This window comes from Rhinolophus hipposideros, assembly GCF_964194185.1.
Source record: "Rhinolophus hipposideros genome assembly, chromosome: 1".
In the NCBI taxonomy this organism is placed as follows: Eukaryota; Metazoa; Chordata; class Mammalia; order Chiroptera; family Rhinolophidae; genus Rhinolophus; species Rhinolophus hipposideros.
The window spans coordinates 86150636-86177250 of record NC_138047.1 but is presented as its reverse complement, the minus strand read 5'-3'; the positions used below and the strand labels follow the sequence as shown (position 1 = coordinate 86177250).

General features: G+C 35.8%; 1 protein-coding gene across 1 annotated transcript in view; it reads right to left on the bottom strand.

The window, feature by feature from the left end:
• Positions 1 to 1721: 1721 nt before the first annotated feature.
• Positions 1722 to 26615, bottom strand: part of ARAP2 (ArfGAP with RhoGAP domain, ankyrin repeat and PH domain 2) — a 185518-nt gene continuing 160624 nt past the window's right edge. The window contains exons 28-33 of the mRNA XM_081053892.1: positions 24695 to 24834; positions 16817 to 16899; positions 15861 to 15896; positions 13673 to 13736; positions 7391 to 7525; positions 1722 to 3921 (exon numbers count right to left, since the gene is read on the bottom strand). Coding sequence (XP_080910018.1) covers positions 3538 to 3921; positions 7391 to 7525; positions 13673 to 13736; positions 15861 to 15896; positions 16817 to 16899; positions 24695 to 24834 — 842 coding nt within the window. The 3' untranslated portion in view covers positions 1722 to 3537. The remainder of the gene's footprint in view (positions 3922 to 7390; positions 7526 to 13672; positions 13737 to 15860; positions 15897 to 16816; positions 16900 to 24694; positions 24835 to 26615) is intronic.

Genomic DNA, 26615 nt, shown 5'->3' with positions numbered 1-26615 from the left:
CCTTTGTATTTCTGTTATCAGGTGTCACATCTAATTTTTCATTTCTGATTTTATTCACTTGAGTCCTCTTTTTTTTCAGTGAGTCTATCTAAAGTTTTGCCAATTTTGTCTTCACAGTACCATGTCTTAGTTTGATTGACCTTTTCTATTGTCTTTTTAGTCTCTATTTCATTTATTCCCCTCTGTTCTTCATTTATGAGCTTTCCATCTTTCTCTTAACTTTGGGTTTGTTTTTGTTTTGTCCTATTTTCTTGAGGTGTAAAATTAGGTTGCTTATTTGAGATTTTTATTGTTTCTTGAGGTAGGCATTTATCGCTATGAACTTCCCTCTTAGAACTGTTTCTGCTGCATCTTATAAGTTTTGGTATGTTGTATTTTCATTTTCATGTCTCAGGATATTTCTTGATTTCTCTATTGATACATTGGTTGTTCAGTAGCATGTTGTTTCATCTCTACATATTTGTGAGTTTTCTTCTTGTAGTTGATTTCTAGTTTCATACAATTGTGGTAGGAAAAAAAGCTTACGTAATTTCAATCTTAAATTTAATCCGATTTATTTTGTGGCTTAACAATAATCTACCCTGGAGATTGTTCCCTGTGCACTTGAGACGTAGTCTTCTGATTTTGGATAGAATGTTCTTGTTCTCTTAATTAATATCTGTTAAGTCTAACTGGTCTGATATGTTAAGGCCTATGTTTTCTTATTGGTTTTCTGTATGGGTGATTTACTGATGTAAGTGGGGTATTAAAGTCCCCTACTATTATGGTTATTGCTGCCTAGTTCTCCCTCTATGTCTGCTGATATTTGCTTTATATATTTAGCCGCATATATATTTACAATTGTTATATCCTTTTGTTGGATTGATCCCTTTATTATGTAATGCCTTTGTCTATTATTACATTATTTGTTTAAAGTCTATTTTGTCTGATATACAGTAGTACCTCGTTTTCGAACGTCTCCATTGATGAACACTTTGGTTTACAAATGCCGTAAATTTTATGGACCTATGGTATCATTAGACAGTAAAATTCATACTAAATTTGCAGTTTTAGACGTTGATTTTAAAGGTCTGGAATGGATTGATCCATTTTGTATTACTTTCTACGGGGAAACCATGCCTCAGTTTTCGAACGTTTCAGAACTCGAACGGTCTTCCAGAATGGATTATGTTCGAAAACCGAGGTAACAGTGTAATAAGTACCCCAGAGTGATTATCAAAAGCTTGTGAAAGCAAACAATTATTTGGATACCGCAATCTGTCCAAATAAATGTGATGCATTTTCAAAAACACTTCCTTTTGCAATACTTTATCTAAAAAATTCTCATATAAACAATACAAATTGGTAGATAATATAGTTATGTATACAAGTCATATTTTTGCTTCAATTACTTTGCTTAGTTTTGAATTCTCAGTGCCACTTTGATAAATCATCAAGTATGATTTTAGAAGTCAAATATTTAAAAGCCATGTCTAGTAAATAACTAGGGTTACAAAAGTGAGTCAGAGTACCATCAACCTGTTCGTGTCATGCGTGCATATATTCATCATTTAAAAATAGCACAATATCCATATTCATGTATTTGAAAAAATTGACAGAGCTAGTCTAAGGTATGTATTAAATTCAAATTTTTAAAGAAGGAAAAAAGGAAAGAAAATACATTTGATTTATTTCATAATAACCTTCAACTTCTGAAAATAACAGAGACAGTCACATTCAAGTGAACCTGTAAAACAATTTTAATTTTTACTCAAAATATGAGATGTCATCATTAGCCCTTATCTTACACTTGAAAAATGGACACAATTACACAGCAAAAGGAAGGCAAACAGAAGCCACTGGATTTTAACCTCATTTCAAAAATATTCAGATGATACAGGTAAAAACTCCAGATACTTTCTCACTGTCAAACATTAATTTTCATATGCCTCCTTGCTTCATAACATCAATATTATTTATTAGGAATAATAGTTTATTTTAGGTCTTTCCCCCTAAATAACTATGAAGATGCCCCACTAGTGCCACCTATTTCATAAACTGACCTGCAGTTTTTTAAAAAAAAAAAAATTCCAATCTATTTGGAATTGAAAGAATAAATATCACATACCCAAGGGAAATAATTTTATTCCCGCCAAATATAAGTGATCGGTACATTACAATGAAGAAATTCATAGCATTTAACAGCATATTACTGTTATATGAGTGGACTGACCGAAGTATGGGCGATCGTATACAAATTCTGATTAAACACCTGAAAAACGGGGGGTGGGGGGGAAATGCTAGGAATAAAGCTTAGCTACATAAAATAATTTGTAATCAAAAGTCATCAGATCTGATAAAATTCTACAGAAACTGCTGAAAAGTGCTGTTCCTGATGTGAACTGTAATTAGTATTGTCTGTTTTAGGCAAATCACCAACTCAATGTCTCATCTCCCATGGAAGTTACAGGGGTTTGTCATGATTTACTAGGCGCAGGGAGTAGACTACTGCTTTATTAACAACAACAACAACGAAAGAGAGGAGGTGTGGACTAGTAACCCCCAGAAATGTAGTAGAGTTAAACCATCTTCCACAGCAAAATGGCCGTATGTTGTATATTTCCAGTTAATTCTGATATCGAAGAGAAACACATTACAAACCTTACTTCACATAACAAGAAATGAACATACAAAGTAAAATGACAACAACAACAAAAACAACAATAGCAAAACCTTGGGATGATGAATTTTGTTCATACCAAAACAACAGTAAGAAACTCTTAAAAAAACACAAAAAAAGGTCTTGTGCACAGCAGCCGTGTAGATGGCATCTACGCCAGGTCACGTGCGCGCAATCTCTTCAATGTGGTGTAAGCTTCTTACTAGCCACCCACGAAGAACAGAAGTGTAGTGAATGTATACTGCGGCTGCTTCACTAACACCATAAGTAAGAGTAGTCAGTGCCAGTATTCATGTATGTTGGCTGAATGTTACCTTTAGGAAATACTTAGTCATGAGACTCTTTTCTCATTAACAAGTTCTGGTCAACAGTGAACTAGAATCCATCTTAACTGATCTCCCTGGCTTTTAGGCAGTCACTAAAATCAATCCTCCTCTTTTCAACTTATTTCCCTTTCTTTTCCCTAAGGCGGACCCTATGTAAACCAAAAAACATATGGTAACTTAATATACAAGGTTTCTCAAAGTGCAAAATGTGTTACATATAGCTTCATAAGCTGCATTTAAACAGCATTTTATACAATACAGTACAGTTTGAGATTTCTGCTCATAAATTATACCACTTAACAGACAGCTACTTTAAAAGACTGACCACTCAAAGTAACCCAACGCCTTTTTACACAAGATTAATACAGATGAACTGTACAAGCTCTATTCAGACCAAAATAAAGTTAATCTTACACTTACCACATATATACATATATATTTTAAATGCTTACGTAGGCAAGACAAATCTCGCCAACCATGAATTATCTTACAGTTTGGTTTCTGATTTGCACACAAACATTGTACACAATATTAAAAAACTTGTAAGACAATTCATTTGATTTCTTTATGCAAGATTTTCTCACCCTGTAACTCTTTTGGAAGGGTTCTTGATCTCTGTAGAACCACACTAAGTTCTTCGATGACCTTTGATGGTAACTTATTATCAGGGGCCAAAGTAGCTTTACCGTTCCTGTCCTCGCTCTTCCTCAATGTCTTTAGGTCTTTCTGGCCTTTTGGCTGCCCAGGGAGGACCTCAGCCTCTGTGTCCTCCAGACAGTTGAGACTCCGATGTTTTCGGGTTCGATTTCGAAGTTTACTATCCCTGTGCTCTAGGCAGTGGGCCACCATGGTAGCTCTCTCCTCCAACGTGCTGCCCCCAGGCTCTGGATCATGCTTTTCACTGAGTCGCAGCTTTTCCAGTTCTGCTCTCGCACTCTAAAATAAAATAAAATGTCTCATGGGAAAGCGAGCATTGGCACAATTTATGTTTAGAAAACACATACCACATGAAAGTTGATGCTTTTTATATTAGAGCTTATTTCTACGATTCAGGTGTCTAACTTTACTTTGACACAAACGGCATGCCTAAGTTTATATACTGATCTTAGGGCTACAAAATCAACTAAAATGTAGACTATGGAAATTCATTTTAACATGCTTTTAACATAGCACTTCAAAGATGCCTTTCAGGTTAGTTGCTTAAAGTGACTCATTTCAAACTTGCCTCTTTCAGGTCACCTCTGCTTGGATGTGTCACATGTTCATGGTTCTGTAACTTATCATGTTGTACTCACAGCACTGAGAAAAAAGTTGCTTCTGTGGCATGTGACTCAGGGACATGTTCTGTCCTACAGCCTCCTCTTTGAGATTCACAATACATATTAGCTTATTAAAGACGATGAGAAGTAGTATGGCAGAGAAATCTGTTTATTTTTTTTTCCTGTTTTTGTTTCTCCTCCAAAAATATTTAGTGAAATCTTTCCTCCCAGATATCTACTGGAATCCCACAGATATATTTTTGAAAAAATTAGAATGTTTATCTATATACATAGATATATATGTATTAAAACCCACATTTGGATCAGTGGATTAGAGGACGCACATTCAATCAGTAAACTGTAAGGGCCTATAGGTACTGGAAATGCATTGTGATAATACTTGCAATGGTATAGAGTCACACTTTCTTTTTTGAAAAAATTTTTCTCAATTATAGATGATATACAATATCATTAGTTTCAGGTGTACAATACAATGAGTAGACATTTATATGACATACAAAGTGATCACCCTGGCAAGTCTAGTGTCCATCTGACACCATACACAGTCATCACAGTATTATTGACTATATTCCCTATGCTGTACTTTACATCCCTGTGACTGTTTTTATAGCTGACAATTTCTCACCTTCACCTTTTTAACCCTGCCCCTCAAACTCCCATTTGGCAATCATCAGTTTGTTCTGTATTTATGTATTTCTGTCTTGTTTGTTCATTTATTTTGTTGTTTTAGATTCCACATATAAGTGAAATCAGATTATATTTCTCTTTCTCTGAGTTACTTCATTTAGCATCGTATCTTCTAGTCCATCCATTTTGTCATTTTTTATGGCTGAGTAATATTCCATTGTATATATGTACATTTTCTTTGATCTTTTTTTTCTGTCAAATAACACTTAGGTTACTTTGCTATCTCAACTATTGTAAATAATGTTGCAATGAACATAGGAGTGCATATATCTTTCTGAATTAGTGCTTTGGATTTCTTCAAATACCCAGAAGTGGAATTACTGAGTCACATAGTAGTTCTATTTAAAACTTTATTGAGGAACCTCCAAACCGTTTTCCATAGTGGCTACACAAATTTGCAATCCCACCAACAGTGCATGAGGGTTCCCTTTTCTCTACATCCTTGCCAATACTTGTTTGTTGACGTATTGATAGCCATTCAAACAGGTGATATCTCATAATTTAATTTCTGTTTCCCTGATGGATAGTGCTGTTGAGCATCTTTTCATATGTCTATTGGCCATCTGTATGTTCTCTTTGCAGAAATGCCTATTCAGGTCCTCTGCCCATTTTTTAATTGGACTGGCTCTTTTGGTGTTAAGTTGTATGAGTTCCTTATATATTTTGGATAATAACCCCTTATTGGATGTACCATTGGCCAATATCTTCTATTCAGTAGGTTGTTTTTTTCATTTTGTTGGTTTCCCTTCACTGTACAAAATAGCTTGGTGTAGTCCCATTTCTTTTTCTTTCCTCTTGCCGGAGATTTATCAAAAAACCCCATATATTCCTAAGAGCAATGTCCGAGTTCACTTCCTATGTGTTCTTCTAGGAGTTTTATGGTTCGGAGGAAAAATTTACAGTTTTCACTAATTTTGTTTTATTGCTTTTTAAACTTTCAACATGTTTTCTAGCAGTGAAATATTTTAAAACATTCTTTGCCAATATGTTGAATCACCACATCACATTTAAATTTACAAAAAAATCTTGGCTGAGTGTAACTATTCATAAATTTTCCATTAATTACTACTTCATAGAATTGTTTTAAGAGACTGACAATTTCCTAAGTATGCTAAAGAAATTATCTCTGAAATTTTGGTTTTCGGATAAGGTAACAAGCAATTACATATTTAATTATCATCCCAATGCTTTACTGGATACTGGGTAATGGATTTTAATCCTAATAATAAATCTCTTGCTTTGCTCCATCACTGATCCTAAGGCCACGTCAGGAGAAGCTGGGTTCACAATAGGGCATAACTATGCCCTCTGTTTGTTTCTTTTGTTCAACCTGTGTCTCCTAACCTGAGTTCCTGGGTTAGCTAAGGAAGCTATAGCTCTGCAGAGCAGTGTATTACCAAGAAAACCTGTAAACGCAGAATGGCAGGAAGGACAAACTCATGATTTCTTGGAGTCTTGTTCTTTCCTTTGATTACATCAGTGCAGGGGGACCGAGCAGGCCACCAAGGTAATAAACCATTATTTTCAAAGCTTTTATCTTTTAGAAAAGAGGAATACGATAGTGGGATAAATGTATAAGGAAAGATAGGAAAGACAGGTATGGAAAAAACTTTTTAAAAATCTGATCACTAAATTAAAACGGTTTTAGCCTTTCAAAAGGTATGTCTCTTTGGAAAGCACAAGAAATTCAAACAGCTTATTAATTCTAAACCGAGCCTCAAAGAAGAAATAATATCTTTAACATGCTTTTCTTTTTGCCTTGAGGCACTCAATCGAGGCACTGAAACATGCATCAGTCCCAAAGTATCTAATGAGTTTTGAGTGTAAACAGCCTATGTCCTTTCCTGAAGAGACTGAACTTCAAGTCAAGATTGATGCCACTTGTGTTCTCCACGCCCCTCAAGGTGAGAAGAGAAACAAATAGCAGCTTTCATGAAAGATGCCAAATCATCTTTATTGATGCTCAGGGGTTATCTTGCAGTTCCTTAAATTACCTGGGACACTCCACTGGTTCTCAAACCACTGGAATTTGACTGTGTTACTAGAAAGTCTAGTTACCATGGCTCCAAACATATTCTGCCATGGAGTCCTATGGTTGTCAGAAGTAAAGTTGTTAAAACTAATTTGCGACTGATTTTATCACCAGAACTTCTATTTGCTTGGCTATCTTACAGATAAGACAATAAGTGGTACTGTGCATATTTAATTGGGTGGTCAGTGACATTACTAAAACTAATCATTGAAGAGAAGTTAAGAAAATGCAAAACTCCAGAAAGTGTCATAGGGTTATTCATAATGTTTTCCTGATGGATGTGACTTTTCTTACTCCTTTCAAGGTGTTTATTGCTGTGCTTTTGAAGCCAAGGAAGTAAGTATGCACTTAATCACATAAGACATAAGAAAACAAATGCGATAATATAAAAAAAATCCTAACCTACCTCGATATTTCTCCGTGCTTGGGTTGCATTTCTCTCTTGCTGGATGGGAATTAGAGGCAAACCTCCGATTTTGGGATTTTTGGTTATAGAACGCTTTCTTTCCTGTCCAGCTGGTGGCCGTATATCGTTTTCATGCTATAGAAACACAATTTCTTGTCATCGGTGTTCGATTTTATTATGTGGTATACATTACGTTATATAGTCACTTGGATCCATTTCCATGTATCCAAATCGAATGATCTGCTTTCCAGGAGCACACCATCTATAATTATGATGTCAACTCTGGCGACAGCATTGCTCAAGGACGTACCACTCTTAAGTGAACTGAGCTTTGAGGTCTCAATTCAATTTCTAAGCTTCAAATACATGCCTTCTGTACTACTTTGCAAATCAAAAGAGAGAAAATATTTAAGGAAACTGGCAAATCTCTTTGTGGGAGAAAAATAATACACTTGTCTACATTTCTAGGCCCTGTAATCAAAGTAACTACATTCACATGTTCTCTGTCCACCTAAGACGACTTTAGTGTAAACGTAATAATTTGACCTTATATATCCAGAGTCAACCTAAGGCATGTCTATCAGAAGAAAAATTAGTCTTATTTTATGACCTTTTTCAAATATTCCTTTTTTATCTAATTGAATTCCAAAGAAATGTTACCTTGTGCACATTTATACTGAAAATCATTATACAACAGAGAGTGTGGCGCATTTAGCTCAAATTATTGACTATATATTCTCGCCACTGAGCAATTACAGATATGACTGAGAAAAAGTTAATTTTGCAATGGGGAGAAATATCCACAGGAAAAAATATAATCTCTTGAGTGATAAATCCTTGAGATATGCATATAAAAGAAAAATCTTTAAAGATTTTTCTACTACTCAGGGTAGATTCACTTGTCAGAAGTTGGAAAAAGCACATCGATTTTCAGACAACAATCTATGAAAGAAATACAGAATGCCAACTATAAAATGAGCAGCTTACAGATGTTATAATGAAATGAAAAACATTTGGCAAACTATATAGCTAAATGCCTACTCTTATTTTCCTCTCAAGATTCAACAGATTCTTGCTCTTATATTGCAATGAGTATTTTAATGTAGTATTTCATAGCACAGAATTCATTTCAACAAATGTTGACTGTGTACCCATTACGATAGTTAATTTATATTGATGAGTGTACTGTTAGACTTTGTACTTATCAATATACATATATTTTCTACTTTCATCCTCAGTGACCCTACACTATAGGTCCTGTTATTACTAGACTTAGTGCATATGCATAAGATCTGCCCTGGAATTGTAGTGAAGCATGTACTTTGGTTCCATTCACTTTTGTTCAACAACTCTACCATGGTAGATTATGCAATAGTTCCATCAGAGGGAAAGTTACAAGCTTTATAATAGTATTTTTACATCATGGTCCCAAACTTGGTGAAAATAATTTTGATATTATATAATTGGGATGTTCCCAATATGTAAAGCTGGGAGAATACTGGCTGGGAAGGAATCAGGTAATCCTATGAATTACACGTGTACTTTTACTTGCTAATATATAGTACATATACTAAGTGATATTTTGAGGAACCTAAGAGCAAATGTAGCTTTCAAACACTATTTCTTTTTCTGACATGATAAACAATGCTGTGAATAACAGCAAATTAGTGGAATAATCCCTGGATTGATCCAGAGGTATTTTTCCCAACAGCAGAATCATTCGATCTAAGTAGTATGTTCTGACAACATTTACTGTTATGTATATGTGACTTCAAAAGTTATATACTGCATGGAACATACAGCTGAGGATCATGTTTTCATTATTACAACCAATGACCACACCCCCATATCTTCATTTCTGTCTCCCACTTTCTTTTTATTTTCTTTCCCCACAGCTTTATGGAGGTATAATTGACAAAATTGTAACATATTTAAAGTATGCAATGTGATGATTTAATACATGTATACATTGTGAAAGGATTTCCCTCCATTGAGTTAGTTAATACATCCAACACCTAACATATTTACCTATATATTTTTGTGTGTAAGGATATTTAAGTTCTACTCTCTTAGCAATTTTAAATTATACGATACAGTGTTATCGACTATAGTCACCATGTTATCCATTAGCTCCTCAGACCTTATTCATCTTATAACTCCAAGTTTCGTATCCTTTTATACTGACCTCCCTATTTCCCCCACTCCACACAGCAACCACTGTTTCTATGAGTTTGCCTTTGTTGTTGTTGTTGTTGTTGTTGTTGTTAGAGTCCATATTTAAGTGATACCATGCAGTATTTGTCTTTCTCTGGCTGGCTTATTTCACCTGGCATAATGCCCTCCAGGTTAATCCGTGTCGTTGCAAAAGGGAATATTTCCACATATTTTTAAGGCTGAACAGTCCTCCATCGTGTACGGACACCACATATTCTTGACCCATTGATCTCTCAAGACCCTTAGGTTGGTTCCATTACCTGGGCTATGGTGAATAATTCCGTAATAACTGTGAGTCTGCCTCTCACTTTCTGACCTTGACCTCTTATCTTTCCAGCTAACTTAGTTTAGTTTCGTTCACTTTGAGTATTCTTAGACTCCTTGAGTCCTTCAATCCATGCTACTTTCCACATTTTTCCCACTCCCTTCATTGCCTGGTGTAGAGTTCATGGTCAATCAGTATATTCGCATCCTTGTGAATATCTTCAGGCCCTGTGTTCCTTCTCCCTCTGTGATACTTGCCTGGCAAAGCCCTCAACCTAGTTAAACCCAATTCTATTTACTCTGTGGGTGTCTACCAACTAATGGAGGAAAAGAAAACAGAATATCACTCTGGAGATTCATCTTAAAGTAAGCTTAAATTTCACGTGAGCACTCCACATTACCTTGACATTCTGCTATAGTACAATTGGCTTCAGCTTTTACTCTGCCTCTGTATTTCTAACATCCCTCCCTGACTCACATGTGGTAACCTCATGGATTTAATTCAAAAAATTATTAGTAATCATTCAAGAATTTCATTTTCCCATCATGAAATATACCAATCTCCCCTGCATCTATAGTCCGACAAGCAATGTTCTCTTCTCTTACAATCAGCATTTGCTCTGATTACAAATAACTTTCCTCCAGTCATATCTGTAATTGTAATTGTTCAGTGGGCCAGAATATATAGTCAGTAATTCGAGAACAAACATCCCACACTCTGTTGTACAATGATTTCTTTTTTAGCAGTGATAAACAAATGTGCACTTACTTACATTGCTTCATATCTGCTCAGGGCCTCTGAGATAATAATCTCCCTCCTCCTCTATCACATTTTTCTTCCAATTACTGGATTGTCTTCATCAGCATACACGTAAAGTATGTTCACTCTCCCATCTTAAAGATAAACAATCCGAAACCCCCAAACCTACCTTGACGTCTCATTTCTATCTAATCACAGCCTCATTTATCTACATAGCAAATGTCTTGATAGGATATTCTGTGCCCATCACCTGCTTTTTCTTCCATACTCAACCCTTCTCATTTCATTTGCTGTTTATTTTTTCCTGTTATACTTGACCTTTACATTTGGAATATCCCAGGGCTTATTTGTCTTCCGTCTCCTTCTCTTTCTCCCTACAACTCCTTGCTCCACTTCTCTCTGTCTCTCTCAGATCTTACTCAAACTATGGCTCACAATACAATCTAAATACTGACTTTTCCCAAATTTACATTTCCACCCCAAAGTTTTGCCTGGGTTTTTCATCCATAGATCGAACCTGCTATTCAACACATCCATTTGTATATCTAATAGGCATCTCAATTTTCATGTGGCTAAAACAGAATCCTCAATTGTTTTCTTCATCTCTGACAATGTCACTTACATTTGCCAGTTGCCCAAGGCCAAAAAACTCAGACTTTTCCTTGATTTCTACTCTTCTCAAACTGCTATAGTCAATCAATCTGCAGGCACATATTGGCTCTACCTTTAAATATTCTTGAACATGAACATGTCTTCACAGATCCACTGTCACCACCCTAGTCTGAGCTGTCAGCTTCTTCCACATAGCTCGCTATTCTTCCAGGGTCTACCTTTGAACCCTAGAGCTCAGCCTCAACAAAGTAACCAAAATTATTTTTTAATTATAAATCTGATTAGAACCTTCCCTAAACGGGGAAACGGGCAAACTCCTAAACGGGGAACACATGGTCTGTCCCATTGCCCTCATCTATAACATCCTCTCTCTCACATAAGCCTTCGTGTTGTTCATGGAATAAGCCAAGATAATGACATCTCAGGATCTTGCTGGCCCCCATCCCCGGAATGTCCTCCGCTACTCAACACCTGCATGACTGGCTCCCTCCTTCCATCTAATAGCTACTCAGAAAGGGAGTCCCTGAGAACCTTTCTCAATTAGTACTCTTCCTTACCTCAGTCACACTGGCTTTCCTTTCCCTCGCTTCTTTATTCATTGTCACAATATCTATTTGAAATTTTATCAGATAACTTCTTTGTCTTCTCTCCTGTTTTACACACAGTAACTGTGTACTTTATAAAAGGCATCGGGTTCTGTGTTGCAGACACACATATATATCTAATACAACTGACAGAGTCCTTCCTCTCATGGGATTTACATTTTAGTAAGAAAGACAGGAATGAAAAACCTAAACACAAAAATGCTCTTTAATTACTTCTACAATATCAAAGTACAGGATGTTAAAGGTGCCTACAGCCTACAGGTCTAAATGGAAAATGGGAATGTTTCTCTGAGGATGTGACATGTAAGCTGAAACCTAGAGAACTTTTGAGGCAGAAGTGAGGATGGGGATGGTTATTAGGTATTCCTGGCACCAGAAAGACCCAGTGTAAGGGGCACTTACTGTTGATTTGTGTATATGTATTTTTACATACCTATTAACATTTGCTACTTTCCTCTTTCCCTGTGGCGGTGAGCTACTAAATCCTTAAATCCAAAAGAACTTTTGTGTTCATATTAATCCTAAGAAGTGGAATGAACAAAGGAAAGGTAATCGGGCTGAATCTCTTGTGTTGAAGACAACACAAGATAGGGGAGGCAGCGAGAAGTAACTTGATCCTGTGAGCAACCTCTGCTTCCCAGCTATTTATACCTTGATTTTCAACTAGTCGACTGACTTCAATTATAATTAAAAAAAAAAAAAAAAAAAAAAAAAGAAAGAAAGAAAAATCAATTTAGTTGCACCCAAAACAGACACTGGAACAGTTTTGGATTATATGGTTCCAATTTTACTAAAATACTTCACATCTAGTTTTTTTAAAGTGGGACTTGAATATCTGAATTTTGAAAAAGTCACCCAACAAAGTCTCTAAAAAGTTAGCAACCAGCCTTTTTCCACAAACCTATTCTCAGGAAGTAACGGGCACCAGGCTAAGAAAAACAGTGTTTCTTAACCACTGGAGAAATTAATCAATTAAATGAATAGAGAAAATGGTTTTCAAAATAAATGACCAGGTTTTGGGGTGAATTAACTTTTCACTTGTAAGAGAAACAGAGAAGTACATCCTCGGCAACTAAATTGTTACCAGTGAATTTCAATGCTCTTGAGGGAAGCACTGCTGGGAATCCAGTCAGACAAGGTTGGGGGGAAAAAAAACAAAAAAAACAAATCCTATTAATGGGACGATTGAACCCTTCTCCTAAAAAGTGACACCTCCTCCAGGGAGGAGACTAAATGGGGAATTTAGTACATGTGTTGGCTTCTGACACCTCTGGGTTTAAACCACTAACTACATGGTCCTAAGCAAATGATGGAACCTTTGTTAACCTTTACTCCCTCATCTATAAGCAACACCACGCATGGTTTGTTACAAGGACTATATGAGTTAACTCTTTTTGAAGTATCTAGAACACAGTAAGTATTAAAGAAATGTAAGTTCCTTGTTTCCGGATGGGCAGGGGTGGGGAGAGTAGGGGCTCAGAGGGAGAACATACAAGAATACAGCATTTTGCTAAAAGAATGTTCAGGGTGGGACTCTGGTAGGATGGCACCTTAGACAAGCCCTTCTTTCTTACCCTATCGTCTTGAAGCAACACATGTCTCGTCTCCTAAGCTACCTAAGGAGCTACCTGGGCTGGCTAAAAAAGATGCCTCAACAAAAAGTTAGAGTAAACTCTGTTTCAAAGAGTAATGGATAAATCTAGATTCTCATCTATTAAAAAGCGTATGCATAAAACTCATTACAAATTACTCGAAAATCACCACCACTTTAACATTCCCTATAAACCATTATCATACTTTACTAGACAGTGGAAACAGATATCATACCTGAGCAATAAAGATACTGGCCATCCACTCCATCTGAGTTTGTAAACTATCACAACATAGGTGCCTGCAAAACAAGGTTTATAAAATATATAATTCAAGAAGACAATGGACTATTTTCCAGTGTACTTGTTTCGTGATTAAGTAATCAGAAACCCCTTTGGGTTTTCCCAATTAATGACAATGCAATCAAAATGCGAGTATGTCAGTACAACTTGCTTCATTCCACACTCATGTAATAACTAGGAAGAAATCAAATTAGTTTCTCTTAAGAGGCATTGGCAAATAGGATACATGGGATTGGGATGGGCCTAAACCCTGAAGCAAATCTAGTTTCTTCTTCTAAGACAAAAAGTATTTAGAAAAGATTTTCACTTCAGGCTTCTGTTAAGTGTACAATATCAAAATAATAGTGTAAGTACACTGGTTGAAACAAACTATAAGTTTTGATAACTGCTGAACAAGGATCAGCAATATTTTTGGAAAGGCAGAAAGGTCAATGCCATTTGCTTTTTCAGGTGCATGATGATTAAACGTCTTTTTCCCCCGAAACTCCGAGCCTAAGAAGAAAAATACGTGCACGTTTTCTTAATAGTGGATTTTCAAAAAAGGCTTAGACATCATCCATCATTATGATTATAAACATTAATACCCAAAGGATTCATGAAAAATAAACAAAGTGAAAAACCACTGCATGTCCAAAACACTGATTCAGTAACCTTTTATTGAAAACTTATATATAACAGATATCTTACCCTCAAGGTTCACATAGTCTATTAGGGGACCCAAGCATGTAAACAAATAAATTAAAACACAGAGAAAAACAGAAAGTAAAGTTGAACACAAACATAGAAATAGCACACTTGGGGATGAGATGGAGGTTGTGTCCTGTAAGAGGAAAATTTTGTGACAGATGTTAAAACGAGAAAATGGACATTTCAATATAACTTTTTTTTGTATTCCTGCATTATTAAAAGGAATTTATTCAGAAAAATGTTAAAATAAAATTTCTGCAATATTCTTGCTTCCTTCATTAGATTCTCATAAAGACATTGTCTCTTCCCAACACCATGTCCACGAAAACTCTTCTCTCTATAAAGCATTTTAATTACACACTCATGTGTATAAAATCCTGTAGAGACAGAGAAGACATCAATAATGCTTAGAGGTGAGAGTTACCTGGTAAGACTTTTGGGGCATTTAAGCTTTGGTTTGAATGAAGGAGGAGAGCGGAGTCTGCAGATCAGCAGCCAGAACATGGGGTTAGAGCGGGAAGGGAGCTATATATCGTATGGAAGAAGGCTCCGTAAGGGGACCACACATGTTAAACACGTAGATATGAAGCAGCAAGGCATGTATGGCAAATTAAAGACAGATTATTGTTTTATCGGTAAGTGAAAAGGAAAGTCACAGGAGATGAAGCTGATGGAGTCCACATTTAAGGATCTTTCATGCCATGCCAACAATTGTGCACTTTTGTAGGTGATGTGATTCACAGGAGACTTTGAAAGCAGGAAAGAAACATGGTGTAGTTTAGAAAGTCTCTGGTGGCTGGATGGAGAATGTACTAGAAAAAAAAGCGAAGTCAGAACACTTAGGACTTCTGGAATACTCCAGGCTGATGAATGAAGGCATGTCCTGGAGGATACAGGGGTAGGGGTGGGTCAGAGAGATAATGAAGAGGCAGTTCTGGTATAGTTTGGTGCTTGGTTAGACACGGGTAGGTGAGAGAGAATGAGACATGTAGTACAGTCTCTTGGGAAAATTGCTAGATCATGGTGACGTCAGTGGGAACAAAAGTACATATAATACATGAAAAGAACAGTTTGGAGAACAAGATTTTTTTTTTTTTAACTGAGATTTGGCTAGTTCTTATCCTTTACCTACAGCTGAGCTTTGCCTGCTTATCCCATGAAAGCTGAGATTCCACACTCATAAAATAACTAGGAAGAAATCAAATTAGTTTCTCTTAAGAGGCATCGGCAAATAGGATACATGGGATTGGAATGGGCCTAAACCCTGAAGCAAATCTAGTTTCTTCTTCTAAGACACAAAGTATTTAGAAAAGATTTTAACTTCACTTAGGTGAAATACTTCCTGTCTGTAGATCTATCTGCCAAAGCACAAAATTATTCATTTACTGAAGTTATCATTAATATATCAGATCCCAACCTGTCAGCTGTTAACTTACCAGTGATGTTTTTCAGAATATGCTGTCAATCCCCAACTGCATCACATGGGGAAAAAAAACAAAACACATACATATTAAAAATGATAAATTTTACAAGACTGAAAGCAGGATCAGATGTTAAGGAGGTGATATTTAATGGTGGGACTGCATAACAGAATTGATACCCATAAGCGGTGATTCAATGGGCATGATTTATCTAGAAGTAAATAATAAGTGTTGAGGGACTCTGGCTACAATACGGAAATATGTGTTGGGCTTAGAAGCATGGAGGCAAAAGTGAGAAACTTTTCAGTAACAGAATCTCAAATACACATTACATTAAAATGATGCTTCACACGGTTAAGAAAAGTGTAAGTATAAACATTAATTAGCTAATCAAAGTAATTTGTGATAAGAAAGTAGGGTGTAAACCAAATGTGCGTTGACCCAAGTGTCAAAGAGAAACATAATGCTTGAGAGGAGTCCACTTCGGCTCTACCATCTACGTGTGGTGGATTTACCACCAAATTCAGCAAAGAAAAAAGGGCAAATTATAGAGCCAGAAACAAGACATACTTATAGCCAAGCATGAGGAGGCTGGAAGGCAGCACCTGTCTTCCTGTGTGTAGACCTGACTGGAACATTCCTTACGTCCCCAGGCAGTGACTGAGTAAGGGATAGAATATGGAGAAGCCCACGTGTTTCCCGGTGGACAGCGTTTCTGGGGATTCCTGATTCTACAAAGAGGTCATGCAATCACCCAGGAGCTTCACTTTTGGGGAACATCATCCCTCCTTATCTACCCACAAACGTCCTCCCGGTTTGCCGTAGGTCCCCTGCCACATGTCTGTGGAAACTGAAGGAATTGGCCTAAAGCTTTATTTATAAAAAGTGAGACTAATGCCACTGATCCCTCCATCCTTGAACAGACCTACTGCCCCGTAAGTTTTCAACCACCCTTCCCTTTCAAGCTTTACCTTGTTGGAGGCTTCATTTTCTTTTTCACTCCAAGATAAAACTTCATTGAACTGAGAGAAAACATTTTGTCGTGTTTACTATTCTGTAAAGAAAACAAAAGAATATGTAGTTAAACAGACTTTATAAATATCCTTATATTTGACCTGACTGTTAATGACTGGGTTTAGAATTGTTTTAGCTTCTCCAATGTTTCATGAATGTAATATCAAATTTTTAGTAACTGATGATTGTTTTGATGACAATGTTATAAATTTAAATAGATAAGTGTGTGTGTGTATATGCATGTTTACATGTGTTTACATATATATTTAAACACACATACACAGTAATTCCTTATTCAAAACCTGGGAACAGATGCATATCGGGACTGATAATTTTTCAGTTTTTTCGTATTTTACAATTACAATACATATGCAATATGTTATGTAACTCCATCACACTGCCAGCGTTTTCTGGGGCAGCACCCTGTATTCTAATATATTCATATTTCCATGTTAAAATGCATGACGTTTCATACAGTGTGAAATACAGGCTATAAATATTGTTACAGGCTGAATATGTGTATCCCCCCAAATTCATATGTTGAAATCTAATTCCCAATGTGATGCTGTTTGGAGGTGGGGCCTTTAGGAGGTCATTAGGTCATGATGGTGGAACCCTCATGAATAGCATTAGTGCCCTTATAAGAAGAGGCCAGAGAGCTAACTGGCTCGCTCTTTCTGCCATGTGAGGATGTAAGGAGAAGCTAGAAGAGGCCCATCTCTAGAACCCGACCATGCTGGCAGCCTGATCTCAACATCTCGGCTCTCGAACTTTGAGAAACACACTTCTGTTGTTTACCTAAGCTATGTATGGTACTTTGTTACAGCAGCCTGAGGGTCAGGCTTTGCCATGAAATGCGTTCCAATTTGCTATACTTTTTCAATTTCAGAATTATAAAAAACATACCATGATCCTATACAGGCATATACTGAACTATCCCATATGTCCACATTAATGAAAATTTTCACTAATAATTCATGAAAGTATACTATAAAAAATAATTTATATCCATTTGCTTCAGATCAATTATATATTCTCCATACACATCCAGACATAGTTATTTGTGATTAATACTAAAAAATGTAATCCTTGAACACAGTCCATCAGAAGGAAAACTTGAATCATTATACTTTAATTTAAAAACTTTTATCAAAACACACATATTTTATTACGTATCCTTGAATACACTGTAATATATTTTATAAAGATAATAGCCATGGAAATAATTATTAACACAAGCAGTCCCATAACCTAAAAATTCTTAAGAAATTCTCTTGTTTCAAAATGGTAGGCAAATAGCATTTATACCTAAGATCAAAGGGCCAAGGATCATAGAGGTCCGGGTGCAAGTCTGCATTACTACTTACTACTTGTGACCTCATACTCTCTCAGTCCTTCGTGATTGTAAACAGGGATAATAAAAATAGGGACTATCTCATAGGGTTGTTATGAAGATTAAATGAGAAAGTAAAGGGTTACTGTGAAGGATTATTGTACAAATTCAATGAAATAAAATACGTATAAAGGGTTATGTCTAGTAATTGGCATGTAGTAAACACACAGGAAACTACTAGAACATATTGCTTCACAGAAATAGCCATATACCCAAGTTGTTAGGATCCTAAGACAAATGCATGATAGTCCATTTAGCAAATGTGAAACTCAAATCAGTACTAACTTCTATAAAACAGACTCTTAATATGAAATCTGTTCTTTATGAAAGCAGCCAAATTTGAAAAGTACAGGGTGGAAAATATGTTCATATAATAAAATTAAACTTTGGTTTTCACGGAGAACACACATTAGGAAAATATAGACGAAATATAGAGAAAAAAGTAAGCAGGAAGAGGGTTAGAAATTATGCTCTGATGACCAATGCCCTTTGTGACAGTGATGCTAATGCCTGGAATTTACAAGGTGGATTTATACTCCTAAGTTACTGTCACTAATGTTTGCTATTATTAACTCCTAAGGTACTACCATTAATGTTTGCTATCATTAAAAAAAACATATTTTGGATATTCTTTTCCTTTATGGCTAGATTTCTAGACATGGAATCACTGTGTCAAAGGCTATAGACATGATTAAGAATAAAATTTTGTCTAAACCAATGAGTACACAACTTTCAGTTAAATGTATATTCATGTATTTTGCTAGGAATACTCAGCTTTGATTTGGTCAACAATTTATCTGTGTCTTCACTTGTTTGCATTAGTTCTTTATGTATCGAATATGAAATTGCTTTTTAGTTGAAATATTCTACCCAAATTGCTGATTGCCTTAATTTTGCTCAGTTACATGACTATGTAGCTTGAAGGGTTAATTTTTAAAATTTTAATTCTTTTGTCAATCTGGAATGTATATTTTATATACAGTATAGATGATAATTTTAATTGAAAATGTTTTGCTAACAATTATCCAGGCCCTATTTATTAAACAAACCTTTCTTTAGACATATATTTATGATGGTATATTTATCAAAGATAAATTGTGATATATAATTTTACCTAACTTTATGGCACTATTGCTATCTCTGTTCATTTTCATGCCAGGATCCTATTTTCTAAGCTATTTCAGTTTTATTGTATACCTTAAGAGTTGGATGAATAATACTTCACAATTATTTTATTTTTTATGCTCCAAAACATTTGCATGTTTTCTTATCTGTTTACCCTTTGGAGTGAATTATCAAATCATTTTTGCCAAGTTCCCAAAATAATCCTCTTTGGGATTTTGAAGAAAAATTACGTTAAACCTATAAATTAGTAAAGCAGACTTTACATGAATTTTATTTCTACCAGTAAATTTCTATAGTGTTATTCATATAAGCCTCTACTTCTTGTGCAGGTCATTTTGTGGTAGTTCACGTTTCATCTGTTTAGACTGCTGATGTCGTAGCTTGCTACTTTGCTGAATGGTAAGGAATTTGAACTGTCCAATGTGGAAGGGTGAGGTAGCACTGTGAGGCAGTAAGTGTCCCATACAGGACAGTCAAGGAGAGGAAAACTTTAGAACGTGCACAGTGGAGGAGACTCCAGGCCACCTTTGTCAGAGGCTAAATCAGATTATAGTGGAGGTTAATGTCCCTCTCCCTAGACCACTGTCCCGTCGGCCACAGCCCCAACTGAGGCAGCAGGTTAAGTGACATCAGCAGTTCCAGCAGTTTGGGTAAGATGGGCCTTGCCTATTTGAGAATGAGAAGGACTGTGCCTGAACCAGGCAGTCCTCATTTACACAGGCCATTGCTAAGTCCACGACTGTCCACAGTTTGAAGGACTTTTGGTTATAGATTAAGAGTCTAAAGTCATACAACTGATTCCCAGGCCACTTCTGACACGCAAGCTCATTACTTTAAACCATAGCCTGTCCCAAAAGAACACAAATGATAGAATTTGAGAGAAGACCAGCAATGGTGGAAAGAAATCTGTTTTCATTTCAATCGTTAAACTGAATATGCATGAAGAGTAACTATAAGGATCCTAACGGAAAGTTCTATAAAAAGAATCTCATTTGGCAAGAACACTTTACTGCTGGCTTATTACAACTCCCTCTTTTGGTATGTGTATGTTCTGGACAATTTTTCAAAACGTTCAGTATACTGGAGTATTACGAAGTCTCTAATGTGTTGCTTTAGGCAATACATTTCAAAACAAAGTTTTTAACTAAGCCAATTAGTGTGCTTAAAAAATTATTCTTGTGGTTAAAAGGAATTTGCTTATTAGTGCAGGCAACTTCTAACGACCTCCCCTTACCCATTTGCTTTTTTCGTACCATTAAAAGTTTAATGGTAATATTCTTCGAAACCTCTCACCTTTTATGTAAATCAAGTCTGAAAACATTTTAATTAACATTTTCTGTGCAGGGAAATTCTCAAAACAAAATATATCTTCCCTTGTGTATAACCCTAATTTGTTGTTAATGAGCATTCATAAATTATCTCTCATTAACACATAGTCTCTTTAAATACATTTTCCCATTTGTAATTTTCACTCCCTTCACACTAAATCACTTCTAAATATACACAAGCACACTGTGTATTAATGGTAACTGTCAAAACCAGAACCAAATCTTTATTCAAATAAGTTAGGATATTGTTACTATTATTTACCATATGATCATCTGAAAAGTTAACACTGCCCAATGATTTGACCGTTAACATTAAAAGGGACAGAGTAGCAACATGAAAAAATAACCAGCAAATAAAATAACGTGTAGAAAATAATAGAAGTTTAAGTTTAAAGGAAAACCATAAGTCTCTCACCTGCTTATCTTAATGTGTACACGAAAATATCAATTGCATTAATTTAGTCTGGCAGACATACAAATATAACTTGGAAGCACTTAATAATTAGACTATAATTTCATAACCTGAGGTCATTGTGATAAAAATAAAATGTGTTCAGTGTCCTTAAAGAGTACTGTATTTCTGACAAATGCTGTACGGTCTCACTTACATGTAGAATCTGAAAAAGCCAAATTCATAGAACCAAAGTAAAATGGTTGCCAGGGCTGGGGGAAAACGGGAATGGGAAGATGTTGGTCAAAGGATACAGTTTCTTATGCAGAACGAGTAAGTTCTGAAAATTTAATGTACGGCACGGTGACTGTAGTTAATACATGAAATTTAAGACAGAGATCTTAAATCAAGCCTCTGTGAGGTAATGGATATGTTATTTAGCTTGGCTGCAATAATCATTTCACAATGCCTATATACATCGAAGTATCATGCTGTGCAATGTAAACAATTTTCATTGGTCAATTAAATACTTCAATAAAGCCTGAAAAATTTATTTCAAATATCAAAAAAAAGCACTGTTTTTCTGACAAGCTCTCAATACCATTACTTTCCACCAGTTTATATGTATTATTTTAGATTGAGCCGGATGATCTTTTCAAAAAGACACAAATTCGTAAAACAAAACATACTGTGTTTAGGGATACAAGATGCCTCATCTCACTTACAAAAACAATCCCTATGAAAACGTCACTTCTTCTTGAATAGGCTTCCTTATGGTAGATTTTAAAATTCACATCAGGTTGGGGAACACACCATAAAAAAACTGAACTGTATGGATTGTCATATTTGAAAATATTTGGTACTATTTAAATGAAAAAGATGTATCCTCTTTAAATAAAATTCTGTCCGCAAAAACACCTACTTAAAGTAGTGCAAAATCATTGTTTTTCTAGGTAAGTCCCAAAAAGAGCCTCTGAAGTCCAACACCTGGGAATGAATTCTGACTCTGTCACTTTCAGGCTATGTGATCTGGGACAAGTGATATAATACCTTGGCAGGCTCCATTTCTTATCTGTAAAGTGGAAATAATAATTGTACTAATTCCATAAGGTCATTGTAAAGAGAAAATGGGGTGATCCACGTGAAATGTATGAAACTCTGGTTTTCGTAGCGTAACCACTCGAATGTTTCTTGGTATTATTAAGACTGCACTGCTATTACTATTACTGACTAGTAGCTGTTTCTAGCAACCTTCTGCTGCTACACAATTCAAGTGTCAGTTACTCAATGGGACTAAAACTTTCAGGTTGATTTTTAAATACCCTAAGCAGACATTCAACATATTATGTATATGAAGGGTGAGAATTAAGGAAATCAGTCTAACACAGATCAAGGCGACCCGCGGACAGAAACCAAATAAAATTCAATCAGATTCAGTTGTAGATGGCTAGAAAAATCAGCCGTGACATCTAGCGGTTACTTTCACGGATGCAAACTTCAAGTTCATGAACCTTAAAATCTGATGTGTTCAGTTCACATAAGCCATTTCTTATGTGCCTTACTTCTGCAAACTCTACTCTTCCTCCACTGAAGAAACGGAAGAATGATAATAAACGATAACAATTGCTTGGTACCCGCACAGCCTCCCTTCTAGGACTATCAGCTGGAATAACAGTAGATAATACAGATCTCTGAATAGAGGGATGAGGGCTGCAGAATTCAGTGCTCTCTCACCAGCCTGCTGCCTGGACATTCCACTGTCCTTGAAGGAAGTGAGGATGAGATGCATACGCCAAGTAGGAATGCTACTAAGGTTTATTTATGCCCACATGTGGAGGCTTCACAGTTGAAGGAACATACAGGGAAAGTGGTCAAAGCGTGTGGAGAGCTCAATAGATGCCATACAAAAAAATAGGGCCACAGAGCTATGGAAAGCCACCTGTCAACTCATTCTTCATAATATATTAACAGATGTTACTAGTCTGGTTTTTCTTTGTACATCCCCACAAGAGAACATAGTGAAGTTCCATACACTTAAACGAAGTGAGCAATGTTTACTCAAGAGAATTTTATAATTCAACATAAAAAAGTGTCTCTACGTCCTGCTGTCATTCTACATTTCGAGTAATGGTGTGGGTATTGCTTGAATCTCAAAGATGTAGCTTACTGTAAACGCCCAACGCTGCTCCCACCCAAAACTGGACAGAGGGGCAGCCGGATGGCTCAGCTGGTAAGAGTGTGAGCTCTGAACAGCAGGGTTGCTGGTTCGATTCCCACATGGGCCTGTGAGCTGTGCCCCCCACAACTAAGATTGAAGACAATGAGCTGCCACTGAGCTCCCGGGTGGGTGCATGGATGGCTCAGCACAAGCTCTCAACAACAAGGTTGCTGGTTCAATTGCCACATGGGATCGTGGGCTGCGCCTCCTGCAACTAAAGACTGAAAATGGTGACTGGACTTGGAGCTGAGCTGCGCCCTCCACAACTAGAGTGAAGGACAACAGCTTGGAGCTGATGGGCCCTGGAGAAACACACTGTTCCCCAATATTCCCCAATTAAAAAAAAATACATATATATATGTATGTATATATATATATATATAAAACTGGATAGACAACATTTATTTCTGTCATCCTAGGAAGCACCTTACTGACTCTTTCTCTTCACAACTCCACAGCAAACTTTCCCCACACCCCAGGCAAACACTCTCTTACATCACTATTAATGGTTTTACTTCATCTTCTTCTTCTTACAGACAGACTCATATGGTACTATTTGGTGTCAAGCTTCTTTTCCTCAACAAGGATTTGAAGACTCATCCGTGTGGCTGCATTAGTATTCACGTATTTTACTGCTGAGCACTATTCCATTATAGTCAGTCATTCTCCTATTGATGCACACTTGGAATGTTTCCAGGTTGCAGCATTTCTGTTAATAAAGCTGCTTCTAAACATTCTTGCACAAGTGCTTTTGTGGACATAAGACCTAAGAATAGAGTTGCTGGGTGATGGGGGAGATGTACCAATAACCTTATTGATAAACTGCAAATAGTTCTACACAGTGATTGTGTGATTAGACACTTCCTCCAGCAATTTATGAGAGTTTTAGTTAATCACCATCCTTGTCAAAATCAGGTATTGCCACGCTTATGATTTCAGTCATTTTAGTTGGTTTTGGCCAACTAAAAAGAGTAAAATAGCATCTCAGAGTTTTAAATTGCATTTATTAATTTCCATTAAGCTAAATTGTAGCCACTTTTGCCTTAGGGCATGACACATTCTCTCAGTCAATCTTATTGACTGAGATGCTGATTGATATGCTAGTTTATGTAACATATTAGACTTTTCTTTAGGACTTAAGTCATTCTCTGCCCTAAAAATACGTGAGGTGCACAGAAGGACATATACATAATTCTTTACTATGTTCCTGAGTGCATCAATGTAATATCGCAGAGGCTGAAAGAAATCCTCAGTTTACTAGCCATTTCATTTTATTTGCTACAGGCCTTGACTTCCAAGAGCAGGGTTGAGAGAGGTCTACAATGACGTTAATACCCACACAAACATGTGTATGTATTCAAATACTACATGTACAAATACCTTCATATCCTTGTAAAGAAAGAGATATCCATCTCGTAAAACACAGTATCGGTCTTGAAACTTATTTCCAGACAAGATTTTAGATGGTTCTTCTTTGATTTTCAAGGTTCCTTCTTTGATACTTTCCAGGGCTCTCCTCTCTGTAAAGTACAATATCACTTTAGTAAGTTAGGTAAGTTTTCATTTATTTGGAAGAGAATATAAAACATTTCTATATTTTCAGTTCTGATAATATAAAGTAATAATTTGTTTCCTACCATTGAGAAGCCTATAGTTAATTTCGGAGAACACCACGTGAAGGGGGGTGCGGGACAAGCCACAGATCCACTGACCAGATCTATTTATAATATACAGGCCTGTCAACTCTGCCCAATTAGCTATTGGCTAATAAGCACTTAAAATGTGGTCAGTCTCAATTGAGATGTACTGGAAGTATAAATTATACCAGATTTTAAAGACTTAGTACAAAAATAGTAAGCATATCACAATTTTGTAATATTGATTACATTCTGAAATAATTATATTTTGTATATGTGAGTTTAAATAAATTAGTAAATTTAATTTCACCTGTTTTATATATATATACATATATACACATATATGTGTGTGTGTATATGTGTGTGCATATATATACATATATATGTATACATGTATATGTATACATATATATGCTTTAAGAACTGAAGGATAGTGGAAAGAAAAGGAACCTGAAGCTAAGTATCATGACATTGTCAACATGACGTTGACCTCCGTTTTTCCTGTAAAATAGGAGTAATATTGCTGGTCCTGCATTGTCGTGGCCCTCGTATTAGATCATGTCCACGAAAGATGTTGCTGAGACACTATATGAAGGTCCTATAGGATTAGGACCTTCAGCAATTTCTTGGTATTAAGATGATACAATTTTAAAATAGTATTGCATAGCTTCTGAAATTTATAAAATACCTTGAATGATTTTAGAAAATAGGACTCTTAATATTAAACTTAACAATCCCACAGTTTGGGAAAAACCTTTCCTTATACAGAAAAAAAAAAGATAGATGTTCACAATTATTATTAGCATAAGAAAAAAGTTTAAGAATAGAAATAACCTAAGAATAGAATTATTGTTTATAACACTAATATGGAATGAGCGTGGAATGACTACCTGGAAGCAAAAATTCCCAGGATTAATCACATCATGGATCCTAACAACAAATAAACAAAAGTACTTAATAAATCCCAATCAGTTTCATCATGTACATACTTTCCACAGATAACATGCTTTTAATCATATTGTCATGCAAAAATAGGTTCTTTTGAGGTAGTTTGTGACTTTAAAATAATTTCTGAATAACATACTGCTAAAATGGTCTTGTGGTACAATCTGTTAATACTCAATCCCATAGGAAAATATTTTAAATGATAAGTTTATAACTAAATAACTATTTAAATGAAAAATAACATTTTTCTAAAAGACTTAAAAGGCCTGTTTTAATACAATCAAGAAGAAATAAACATATAAATCAAACTAATATTCAGTGAAATTCATATTACATCAATTCATTTATATCTTCCTAAATTATTGAGGGCCTCGTACACACTTGGAACTAGTAATATGCAATCGACCAGACAGAGGTGGTCTCCCTACTTTCAGTGCAGTGTTGGAGACAGTTAAACTGGCAAACAAACAATGCTTGTATATCCTGATAGAAGTACAGTAAGCAATTTAGAAAACTTTGGGTGGGCTTGGTGATTCAGCTGATTTAGAACAAAAAAGCAGAGAAAGGCATTTATAACATTGTTGGTTTAGAAATAGGTAAAGCATTTTTAAAAACATTAAATTACAATCAAGTATGAAATAGATATTATGCATTGCTGAAGCCAAACTCTATTCACACCTTCTGATTGTAACTTTCTAATTTGGATTTTTGTTCCTATT